The 12433-nt window shown below is 39.0% G+C and overlaps 1 protein-coding gene across 9 annotated transcripts in view; it reads right to left on the minus strand.

Moving 5' to 3' along the window:
- Nrg3 (neuregulin 3) overlaps positions 1-12433 on the minus strand; it is a 983941-nt gene that overhangs the window by 209244 nt on the left and 762264 nt on the right. For all 9 annotated transcript variants that reach the window (XM_041662384.1, XM_041662388.1, XM_041662386.1 and 6 more), the window contains exon 3: positions 9289-9362. In XM_041662384.1, coding sequence (XP_041518318.1) covers positions 9289-9362 — 74 coding nt within the window. The remainder of the gene's footprint in view (positions 1-9288; positions 9363-12433) is intronic.

A 12433-nucleotide genomic window follows, 5' to 3' on the forward strand; every position in this document is an offset into this window, starting at 1 on the left:
TCACCTAAATTTCACCATATGTGTCTTATATATATGGTTAAAATATAAATGGTGTCAGGCATGGTGTCATGAATGCAATACAAACACTGGAGAGGCTGAGGTTGGAGCATAGAAAGGTTGATTCCACCATGGGCTATGCTTTGAGATTGACACAACCTCTCTCTCCCTCCTTCGTTGTCCAGCCCCCAGTAGGAAAACTGGGAATTGTAGTTTTGATTTTATCTTACCAAGATGTGTTAAGTGTTTGAACACATAGAACATACATGATTGCCTCTTATATAATTTAGAACAATTTTGTCATAGTTATTGCATGTATTTGAAAATATTTGTATGACATAAATGTTTAAAGGAGCTTTGTGTTCTCATTGTTGCTGCTTAATGGAAGGGCAACATTTAAAATAAAACAGTTCTCATGGGTCAAGATTGCAGCTCTGGACAATTGCAGTGAATTATGCCCATTACTGGAAATTTCCTACTGCTGTAATCACTGATCTTTATTGGAAAGACAAGAAAGCAGGAAAAAATGATAATTCTGAAAGTTTCCTTGTGGTTTAAGGGAAAATCATGTGTATGTCTCCAATAAATATCATAGTAATCCTCTCACAAAGCTTCCTCTAAAGGGAAGGAAGTATGCAAGATTCCAAAGAAAATGGAAACAGCAGAAATACCTACCAATAAAACAGTTAAAACCTATCCAACTGAGTTGAAGAGTGGATTAGCTGTTAACATGCTAGCTATGAAAAACATGAGAATCTGAATTTGGACCCCTAGCACACATCTAAAAAAAACAGGGATGGTGATCTGCATTTACAATCCAACAATTATGGAGTTAGAGACAGTAAGAGTCCTCAGAACATGCTGGCTAGTTCAGCTTAATTTGAGATTTCTAGGTAAGTGGTGACCATTTATTTGAAGAAGGTTGCCAATGCCTGTAGCATAGCACTAAAGGTTAACTTGTGGACTCCATAGTTGGTACCCATGTATCCACACACATTTTCACATCTCAATGTACACACAACACATGTAACCTATTATCAGAGTGAGGAGACACTGGTGTGGAAGAATTGTCTGTATTCTGTCAATCATGTTTTAAATAAACACTGATTGGCCAGGCAGGAAGTATAGGTGGAAAAACCAGAAAGGAAGTAGGAATGATGCAATGAGAACAGGAGAATTCTGGGAAGGAGGAAGTTGATTCCTCCCAGTCCTGTGCAGATCACCGAGGAAGCAGCATGTGACCTGCCAGCTGAAAAAGGTACCAAGCCATATGGCAAAAAAATAGATCAGAATAATGGGTTAATATAAGCTACAAGAGCTAATAAGTAGCCTCACCTAATGGGCCAATCAACTTTATAACTTATAGAGATCTCTGTGTGATTTTCTTTGGGGCTTGCCGGCTGTGGGATACCGGGCAGGACAGAAACCCCAATAAGCTGGCCTTCATGTTACAGGACACTGTATTAAATGGAAGAAAATATTTATATTCTGCATTTCTAACATATGGTTAATAATCTAAACATACAAAGAAAAGTAAACTATATAAATAAAAGACAATCACATTCTAGGTAGACGACAGAGCTACATAGACATTTCTCAGAAGAATGTGTGCACATAGCCAACAAATATGTGGACAAAATGTCCAATATGACTAAATGGAAATACAAAAGTACTATGAGGTAGCACATGATTTTAGTTAAGAATGGCTTTTCCCAAAACAGAGGAATGAAAAGTCTCAGTGAAGTTGTGGAGAAAAGAGTAATCTTGCCCATGTTGATGGGAATTTAGTACAAGCATAGGACTAGAGGAAACTGCCTTAAGAGAAATCAATTAAGCACAGGATGACAAGTACCACACTCTCTTATTCAGTGTGGAATCTAAAGTTAAGCTCATATAATTAAAGAACTGAAAGGAGGTACCCAGGGACCATGTACAAAGGGATGAAGGGATAGGAGATGCTGGCCAATGGGCTCTGAGTTATCAGTGGATGATCTGGAGATGTTTTGATCTACTACATTCATTTGAGCAACTAAAAATAACAATAATAATATATATTTTATAAACCCAGAAAAAACAGTTTGAAGTTGTTTACTCCATACCATAATGAATGCAGAGCAATGTTCAGCCCAATTTTACATCATATAGTACAACCAAATCCATACATTTCTGTACTTTTATGTTTCTATTTATGTTAAAATAAATTTAAATTAAAATAAAATGGAATGCTTTATTTTTGATTACTCACAAAAGAATAAAAGTAAAGATTTAAAAGTTGCCTTTTGCAAAAAAAAAAATATTGACTCCTGTACCAGAAAGCATTTGGAATGCTAAAATATAGAATGTACTGATTTAAAAATTCCTAGGAACCCATAATTTGGGTGGGTTAATTAAAGTCTCCAAATTTCAGTTTCCTCCACCGTAAACTGACAATAATTAAGGGTTGGTAATAAAAAGGAAACATAAACATATGTTTAGCACAATATTTAGAGCTTATATGTCACTGTTTACCAAAGTGGCTCTGTTAGAGTTTTAAATATGGCCCTGAAAACAGAAAACACATTTTTGCATCTCTGATTCTTGTCAACACTGTAGCTGACCTTTAAACTCTTTTGTTCTCCCTTTGAAAATCTTCATTGTAAGAAGCTATTTCCAATCTGCCTGTCCAGGTTTTTAAAACTGTATAAACTGAAAGGAGTCATATCAAATTAGAAAGGAAGATGGCAGGAGTGTAAACTATTTCATTTCACGTCACTCTCAAAAGAATGAGACAACACTGCCATCATCTACTAAAGCAGCGCTGGTGGAAAGAAGGATGGAATGTGCACAGCCTAGTGTGCTTGTTCTCTGAACATCATACCAAAGAGCATCCAAAGGAACCAACTATTCTGTTGTTCATCTCCAAAACACAGCAGCTCCTGGGAATAGAACACAAATGCACAGTACATTTAGGAAAGACTGATGAGCATGGGTGAAACCAGTATGGTTACCCCTGCATTTGACACAGAGCATAAATAGGCTGTATTTGAAATCTATATCAAACAGGAATAGAAAGGAACACAAAAGCCACGAGTTGAGGGAATAATATAACATTAGATGTCACAGACCCCATCGGGTGTGGACTGATGCTACTTTGCAGTTATTTCTTCATTTTAAAATTTATTTACTTTTTTGTGGATGTGAGTGTATGTACACCATATACAAGTCTGGTAATCTCAGAGGTCAGAAGAGGGCATCAGATCCCTTACAACTGGATTTATGGAAAACTGTTATGAGCTATCATGTAGGTGCTGGGAATCAAACCCAGGTCATTTGCAAGAGCAGCAAGTGCTCTTAAACACTGATCTCATTATCCAAACCTACAGTCATTTATTTACTTTTAATATTAGAAATTCCTGGCTGAAGTTTTCCACAATTTATTCTTCCAATGTTTGTTAACACCTAGCATTTGGAAGCATCTCAACAGAAGCACCTTTAGAGTAGCTGCAAAACAGTTTTTGTCATAACTTTTCTTATGGGGAAAAGCAAAAGTTAGGAACATGGAATGGAACAACCTATGTTTATGGACAAATCTAGGAAGAGGGCCCCCCATCCTCATGTCTAATTCATAAGTCAAATGCAGTCCTTACCCAGGGAAGGTCAGCTATAGGAATCTCCTCTGATAGCCAATGTGTGGATGCATATGTGCCCAGTATAGAGTAGTGAAGTATTCATATGCACCCTGTCAGTGTACTTTAAGTCATCTCTGCATTGGTTATAATTCCATATACAACATAAATGCTGTGCCTGTACTTGTCAAATATTATTTAAGGAGTAAGAGGAGAAATCTGCACCTGTTCAGTATAGATGTGATTTTCTGAAATCAGTTTTGTTGTAATATGCACATACAGCAAGGCAACTTTCTAATAAGTACAGAATGTTACCCACAGATAATTGTGCCTCCTACCCTCCATCAAAATTCCTTTTTGCCACAGTCAGAAACTATCACAGAAACCCATAACTGGTCAAAATATAAAGACAACTGGGTTGTACAGACCTAATCACTGCCTCTGCAATAGAGCTTCTGTGCCTAAGGCTTGGAGAACACTGAGGAAGAGGGGGCTGGAAGATTGTAGCTGGCAGAGGACCAAAATGTCTGCTCCTAGAATAAGAGGGAAGCTTTACCCATGACACTTCAAGAACAGGGCTGCCTAAGAGAGGTGTCAACAGTGGCAATGTTAGCAGAGGAAATGCTAGCGTGGAAAGGGGACATCTCGAGGAGTCCAACCCCTAGGAAATGAACTACAGGAAACTAATGACTGCTCAGAAAGGGAGAATTAGTCTTCTCCAGGGATGAGCCCTCTACTTGCTTTTCCAATATCAAGTAGTTATACTGAAAATCATGCATTTATAAGCGTCATACTAAAGAAAACTTCGCAAGTTGTAGTTATGTGTGAGTAGAAACACATACACACACACTCTCTCTCCCCACCTCCCTCTTTCTTTTCTTTCTCCCTCTTTCTCTTTTTTTCACTCAATCACACACACACACACACACACACACACACACACACACACACACGGGGGGGGGATAATGTAACAGCAATAATCAAAGCAAAAGAGGTCATGTATTTAAGAGGAAGGAAGGTGATAAGGGGAGGGGACATGGAAGGGATTGGAGGGAGAATGGAAGGGGAATGTAGCACAGATTCTAATTGGTCTAATTTAGATATTAGGAGGTGAAAGATATTAGGGGGTGAGAGCTAAGAGATCAGAGAAGCAGTGCAGCCAGCCTTTTACTTCTATCAATGCTCAGATCAAAGGGGCGATCCTGTCCTCAAACTGCCTCCTCAGACTGCTTTAGACTACAACTCAGACTGCATCCTGGGACAGCACTGAGCTCTTGTCTCCTCCTGCCTTGTATTCCTCTCTCTGCCCAGCCTCATCAGTCCTGTCTCCACCTACCTAGTGCTGGGAATAAAGGCATGAGATCCCAAGTTCTGGGATCATCTTTGTGTGAGCTCTGTTTCTCTTTTAGAAAGATTCAATCTTGTGTAGCCCAGGGTAGCCTTGAACTAATAGAGATTCTTCTGTTTCTATTTCCCTAGTACTGGGATTAAAGCTATGTGTTGCCACTGCCTGGTCTCTGGTAACTTAGCTCTGTACTCTGTTCTTCAGGCAAGCTTTATTTATTAAAACACAAACAAAATATCACTACCGGGGAAAACTGAATTGGTGTGGGATTTCCCTCTGTATGTTGTGATTACCATTGGTTAATAAAGAAACTGCTTTGAGCCTATAGCAGAGCTATAAGGGATCAGAGCTAGGTGGAAAAAACTAAACTCAATGCTGGGAAAAAGAAGGGCAGAGTCAGAGACAAGCCATGGAGCTCCTCCAGAGCTAGATGGGACAGTGATGTGGCAGGAACCCACAATAAACTGAATCCTGAAGAAAGGTAGCTGCATGTATTAGGGTTTGTTTTGTTTTAAAGCAGACTTACAAAAACATTCTAAAGTTATTAAATACATGGGAGTTCAGTATGGATTTATCTTATAGGTTCTTTTTACCACATTCCAGGGCTCACAGCCTCATCACAGCAACTACTGAGGCTTTGCTTGTGACATCTTTGCTTCATTTTCTCAACTACATGCAAAGTAATATGATTTTTTCAAACTATATAGGCAAGGGTACCCATTTCTGACGAACTCTGCTTTACCTATGGGAGAAAAAAAAAAGAGGTAATTCATATCTCATTGTGATATTTTAGTCAATAGATGAATGCAAGGATCAAGTTGAAAGAAAGGGAAAAAGGCAGAAGAGATGGAAAGGAAGGACAGAGAAAGAAAACATGGAGGGTATTGGAAGAACACTTATTTCCTGAGCATGAAGCCACTCTGAAGAGATCATGAGCTGCAAATTAAACAATTCTTCAGCAAGAATTTTGACAAGGAAATTTCATTAGGGATTTAAATCTCGATGGAAGCTCAAGTTGCTGCATTAAGATATGAAAATTGTGCAAATATTGTTCCTGAGAATGATGTTTGCCGCAGGTCATTGAGTTTCAGTCAATGAAATTTAGAGTGATAAATGTCCTGTTGAAAATAACTAGCAAGGAAAGGTTCCAGGAGAGGGAGAAAAGAGCCCATCAGTTGGAAGCTTAGGCCCTTAAGTCATTTGGAAGAGAAGTGAGACTTGGGTGTTAACTGGCTAGGTGACCTTGAGTTAGTGTGTTTTGCATCTCTGCAGTCTAATTTCCACATCCATAACATGTGAGCAATTTCCAATGCGCTCCCCACTAGTCTGTGATTGTGAAGATTTAATGAAATAATTCAGTTAAAGCCCTTTGGCACAGTTCCTAGCATGCAGAACATTGAACTGCAGACTCATAATGGTAACAATGAAGATAAGGGAGTGGGCTAGAAATCTACTCGGCGATGGTTTTCTCCATCTCTATGTTATACCAAAATCTCCCATGATGGCTTTACTCAGATGAAAATTATGAGACTTAGAAACTGAATACATGTGCCATGGTGTATATGGGTAAGCAGAAGTTTTACCTAATAAATTTCAGTGTTTTTGTGCAAACATATTATTTTTCCTCATTGGTTGGAGGGTTCTCAGAGTTAAAATCCCATTGTATGGACATAATTTGGTGGATTAACAACTTTGTAGTTACCCAGAAAAGGCTGGGGGAATGAATTAATGATCTCAGAAATAAATGCATACATGGATGAATATTTAAAATAATATATGACTCATGGTCTTATCTACAGATTCTTTCTTTCTTTTTTTTTTTTTTTTTTTGGTTTTTCAAGACAAGGTTTCACTGTGTAGGTTTGGAGCTTGTCTTGGAAATAGCTCTTGTAGACCAGGCCTGCCTCTGCTTCCCAAGTGCTGGGATTAAAGGCCTGTGCCACCACCGCCTGGCACATCTATAGATTTTTAATGTGTGAAAATCCCTAATTTTGATTTCAAGAAATTCTAACATTTTGACTCTTATAGACATATACATTTTTACAGAAACATTTAGTAACAGGAAAATGAGTTTATGTAATTCCATAACCCCAAAATCCCTTGAGCAGAGCGCCGTATTTATCTTCTAGCCATATATCTCAGAATGTTCATTTCTGTTTCCTGGTGTCATATGACAGAAACATTTCAGACATTTGCCAATCTGGAGGAAAACAAGGTATGAGATGTTTCAACGAGAAGCCTGTTGAGAGTTATGCCTAGGATTTCCTTTCCCACTGCTGCTGCATGAAATAATGATGTGAACTTTAATCTCAGCCATGAAGACTCACATAGGGATTTTTTTTTCTCTGAGAAACACATAGTCACTAATGTGGGTCACATACTTTCAACATCTGCACTGAACTGAAATTCACCTTGGCAACTTGAAAGTGTCTGTCATTATCCTCATTGAATTAAATTTCTGAGTCCATTTGGTCACAAAATTTGCTTGGGTGCTTTAAAGAGAAATTATTTTAACTTCTTTGTATCATATACAAGGCCTTGTCTAGAATTCTGCACTTGATAAATATTTTAAAGCTACATATAAAGTTCTGCATTTTTGGAAGAGAAGCTGGTGAGACAGTGGTGGCTATCACTCTCTGAGATAGCCATCAATGAGATAACTTAGTGAGGAAAGGCTCTTGCCACAATGCCTGACCACCCAACTTCACTCAGCAGGGCTAACATGGTCTAATTGACTTCCTTAGGTTTTCTTCTGCCCTCCAGAGGTGCACCGTGGTATAGCATGCATGTGTGTACAGGAATACATGCATGTGCATGTATGTAAACACACACATACACAGAAGAAAACATATATACTTAATTTGGGAAAATGTATTAAAAAGAAGGAAAGGAGAAAAGTAGGTGAGAAAATGAGAATACAGAAAGAGAGAAAGAATGAAGAATGAAATACAAGCTAGACACTTAGGAAAACAGCTTTGTGTGGGGCGGAGAAAACAAATTGCCAAGCTCATCTTTTATGTAAGCTTACCAATGCTCCAAATGTATGTATGTATCCAAGACCAACAAAAGAGCTTTAGACACCAAAAAGCTTCAGCTCAACAAGTCGCCACAACTATAAAATGAAGGAAATACAGACAGACCCCTAACACCATGATCTTTTGATTAGTTCTAGAGAATAGCACTTCACATTTCATAGAAGAGAGATCTGGACTGGTCTCTAGCCTCTTAGCAACCTTTATACTCATCAAGGGGAGGTAAGTTTGCAAAGAATGACAAGGTGAATTCCTTGCCAAGATAAAACTCATTTAAGTGAAATTAAAGAAACAACTTCCTTTCTTTAAATAAGTTTCTATTTAGCCAGACAATTTGGCTAGAAATTTATGGGACAGTTGATACATACAATGCAAAAAGATATTGAACACAGCCAGACATGTTCTTTGTGTTCTAAAACACAGGTGGACTGAGAAGCTAGCTATAGTCAATACAGAATCCTTTCTACAATCTCCATGATTTGTGTTAGATATATAAAACCATAATATTGCTATTACAGTTTAGAAAGGCATGCCATTATCCTCATTGAACTAAATTTTTGAGTCCATCAAAATCTTTCTTTAGTGATGATTCAATTGTAACAGGCGTGGAAAGAGCAAAATAATCACCACAGCCAAAGTAAAATCTTTACTTTTAGCCAAAACTGGTCATTTTCACAAAGAAATTTACCTTCAAATTCATATACCAACTGAAACTAATAACCAACAGTACTTGAGGTTATAAAAATTGGCCTTCTTTCATGGATTCAAAATAATAATTTTGTTAGTATTATAATCCCTGATATGAAAATAGTGTGTTCAGACAGGAGCTAAGTTTTTACAGTTTGTTTCAAAACATCTTAAGTAATTTCATTACACATATTTTCTTCTTTCAGTAAGGTAAATGTTAATAAGTTCACAATTATCACAAATTACCAGACAAAGTCTCAGAAGCAATATGAAAATGCAGTTTCATAACATTCTTTAGAGAAATGATGAGCTTTTTTTCTCTGTAGCCTTCTTTGTGCAACGGAGTGATATTAGGAGCCAGCTTGGGTCCTAAGACAGGCGGTTGCCTGCAGTTGGTTCTCAGCAGAGCTGCAGGCTGGCTTTAAGGTAAAGGCTAAATCTCACATGGGAGAGGAACTAGACTGAGTTAATCCCGGTTGTGCTTTGAGCATGGACAACTCCCTACTTTCTAACAGCAGGGTTTAGAGACACAGAAGTGAAACATAATCTTCAGCGGGAGACCTTCACTCAGGCAAGACCACCTACAACATCCCATTACAGAGAAGAAAAAGGTTTGACCTACTTGGATCCGACAAGATGGAGTCTGTTTTCGGCAGAAATTGATCACAACGGACTCCTTGGTAGCCTTCCTTGCACCTGAGAAAAGGGGATAAATGACAAATGTATGCATGTGGTTGAGAAAGACTTGAGACGTCATCAAGCAGACTTAACACTGACAGTGAAGGGAGAACAGTCTACTTAGTCTTCCGAATTTGACTCAGCCTGTTTCCAACATCCATGGGCAGATTCTAGATTCCAATTTTGCTCAATACAAACAAATACACAAAAACACCCAGAGGAACACAGATCTACAGTTATAGCTGTAAATGCCACACTCAAAGAACAAATGCACCAACATCTCAGATGCCTCTCTCAGCAGTGTGGATGTGGACCAGGTGCACGCTGTGTTATTCAGTACCCTGGGATTTAAATGCATTCAGACACATTTTGCAAGCCTCGAGTTTCTTACAGCACACATTTTATAGCATTATACATCAGTTACAGACTTAGGTTTTCTGTATTGTTTCCTTGTACTTTCTTGGTTTTCTTCCTGGCTGATTTCACTTTTTTGAATTTGGTCCTCTTTCTGTCAGTCACTTCCTCGTCAGAAATATCAACATAGCACCTGGCAGGATCTGAGGGTCACCTACGTTTGCTGTTTGTTCCTTTATATTTAGAAAACATATACAAAGGCAACTGTCTTGAGTGAGTACATTGCTGAACTAGGCACACTCTGGAAGCTTTAGTAATGAGGCACATCCAATCCCTGAGTCCCACTTGCTATGCTTGGCTCAATCAATTATGCCTGCTTGACCAGCTCAGACAACTGCAACACATCTGCAGCCGGTTCAAACTACAAATGTAACTAAGGCCCCACACACGGTCTGGGTAGAGTCTCTTTACGTGGGAAGGTAGTATTTGCTGGTCTTGGTGAGGCCTTAATCCGTCATGCTTGAACAAAGCAGAGAAGTCACCATTGTCACCTGAGGGATTCTCTCCTACTTACAGAGGGGAAAAAATGGGGCTGCTGACATGAAACTCAGGTTTGAAAAACAACCATCTGCTTGTTAGAAATCTACGAAATTGACACAGTATTCAAAGAGACGGTCCCACAGGCCCTAGCAAGAAGAGCTGTGAGTTCTTCACATGGAGTAGGCTTTGCTTCCTGAGGTGAGGCTTACTGTAACAGGGGTCGCAACACTGAAGGCCCACAGGCTATTTTCTACCTTTCATTTTGAGCTAAGTTGGAATGCCATGCTCTCTTCAACACCTTTTTAAAACATGGCACCTCCAGATATATTTGGTGATTGTCCCCTCATAGTCTAAAAATACAGATTCCTACTATGTGTGTACAGATAGCCCAGAAATTGCAGATGCTTACGAATTTATTTGTGCAAAGCCCTTCTTCACCTCTTTAAAGACAAAATATCTATTGTGCGTGAAATAAAATATGCGAAATAAATTTTCTAACGGTAAACATTTGGCCAGAGGATACTTAGGACTGAAACATATTTGTGACAAATGAGATAAGGTTCTGTTTCCTGAAAGCTGCCCTGATGCTGCTCTTCATCCTCATCTAGAACTCTCCATGCCACGGAGCAGAGCTTCAGTCCTCATTCTCCGTGACTGTGAATCATGTCCTGCACGTGTGATCAGGCACATACCCTTTCTAAAGGTGTCATTTCCAGTCCATGCAGGTCTTAAGTACCCTTTAACTGCTCCTATGTTTATTTCATGTGAAAACAGCATCCTGGGAGGAGGGGAGGGAGCTTTGCAATGGAAATACTGTTTCTGTTTTGTTTGTTTGCTTTGCTTTATACAGGTTCATTGTTACTTAAAACATATTATTCCACTTGTGTGTGGAAAACAAAATAAAAAGACAAGTGTGAAATTTTTCCAATCGTATATGAATTGACCATCATTCAGAGCCCACCTTAGAGTGTTGGGCCTGGCGGTGGGGCGTTAGGAAAATTGTAAAGTGAGTCTTTTCCAGGTGCCTTCACACCTGCGGGCTTCAGATAATAGAGCTAAATGGTGGTGTAGCAGCCTTGCTCAGGCTAGGGAGCCCAGCACATGCCTCAAAACAGCCACTTATGCAGCCACGCAGCAAGCGCTGCTCTGTTGGGAGAGATGAGCAAGCCACTGCTAATTGGTTCGAGGGTTTGAAAAACAACACATAAATTTCTCATTTAAAAATCACACATACTTTACCTTGTTAAGTTCAGACTTAGCCAAACATGAAGATGGACTATTACCACAGACTGCTGATGAGTTGGTTCTGTGACCGTATTGAAGTGTGTGGGGGAGGGGGGGAGGGGAGCATGTCTTCAAATGCATTTCTATCGCACGAGTCAGTCCAATGGACCTTTTCTTGGGGTGATAACTGACAATACTGTGTGGTTTGCTTCTGTTTCAGTTAGTTTGAAAGATGGCAGGAGTTATTGTTTTCTTTTTGGAAAACACAGTGTAAAGTACAAGAGGGAGATTTATACCCCAGAATATTGATTTCATCTTATGTGTGGTGTAATGAATGGCATAGAAGAGTGCATGCATAATGTTTAACGGTAAATATGGCTTTCTTTAAAAAAAAAAAAGTACAAATCTTGTCTTAGCTGGCTTAAGAATCTGTTTACTTTGCTCTCTGCTTTTATCTGAAAGTCACTCCGTTCACCTATTCTCTGCATTCCTTTGTCTTTTAGAAACCTGCATCATAGCCACAATATTAAAAAAAACACAATATTGTTCTGTCCTTTCACAAGCAAGTTTTGATTCTGCAAACTCAGGCAGGAAACAGCAAGGGTTGACAAAAGGTTTCATGAAGAAAATGAAAGAATTATTATCAACTATGAAATAACCACGAAACAAAGTTGGTTTGCAAGAGCTGAGACATTTTCCTCTAGGCAAAATTAGCCTCAAATTCCCTGTGTTTACTTTGAGCCGAAGGGGTTGTGTCCTTAGAAAACTAACTTCTTAAGTCGCATTGTGCTTTATTTCCCAGAACAAAAAGTCAGAAGCAGGAGGAACACGAGGTGACATTTGAAGCCAAGTAGGGCATGAACTATGATTGTTCCACTGACAATGGTGGACACGGAGTGAGAAGAGGGATGAGGAATCCCCAGTCCTGGCTGCCAAGTCTAGCCAATAGTGAGCCTAACTACCATGTTACA

The sequence above is a fragment of the Microtus oregoni genome, unplaced genomic scaffold (assembly GCF_018167655.1).
Source record: "Microtus oregoni isolate MIOR12 unplaced genomic scaffold, Mior012 000013F_ref0000133, whole genome shotgun sequence".
NCBI lineage: Eukaryota > Metazoa > Chordata > Mammalia > Rodentia > Cricetidae > Microtus > Microtus oregoni.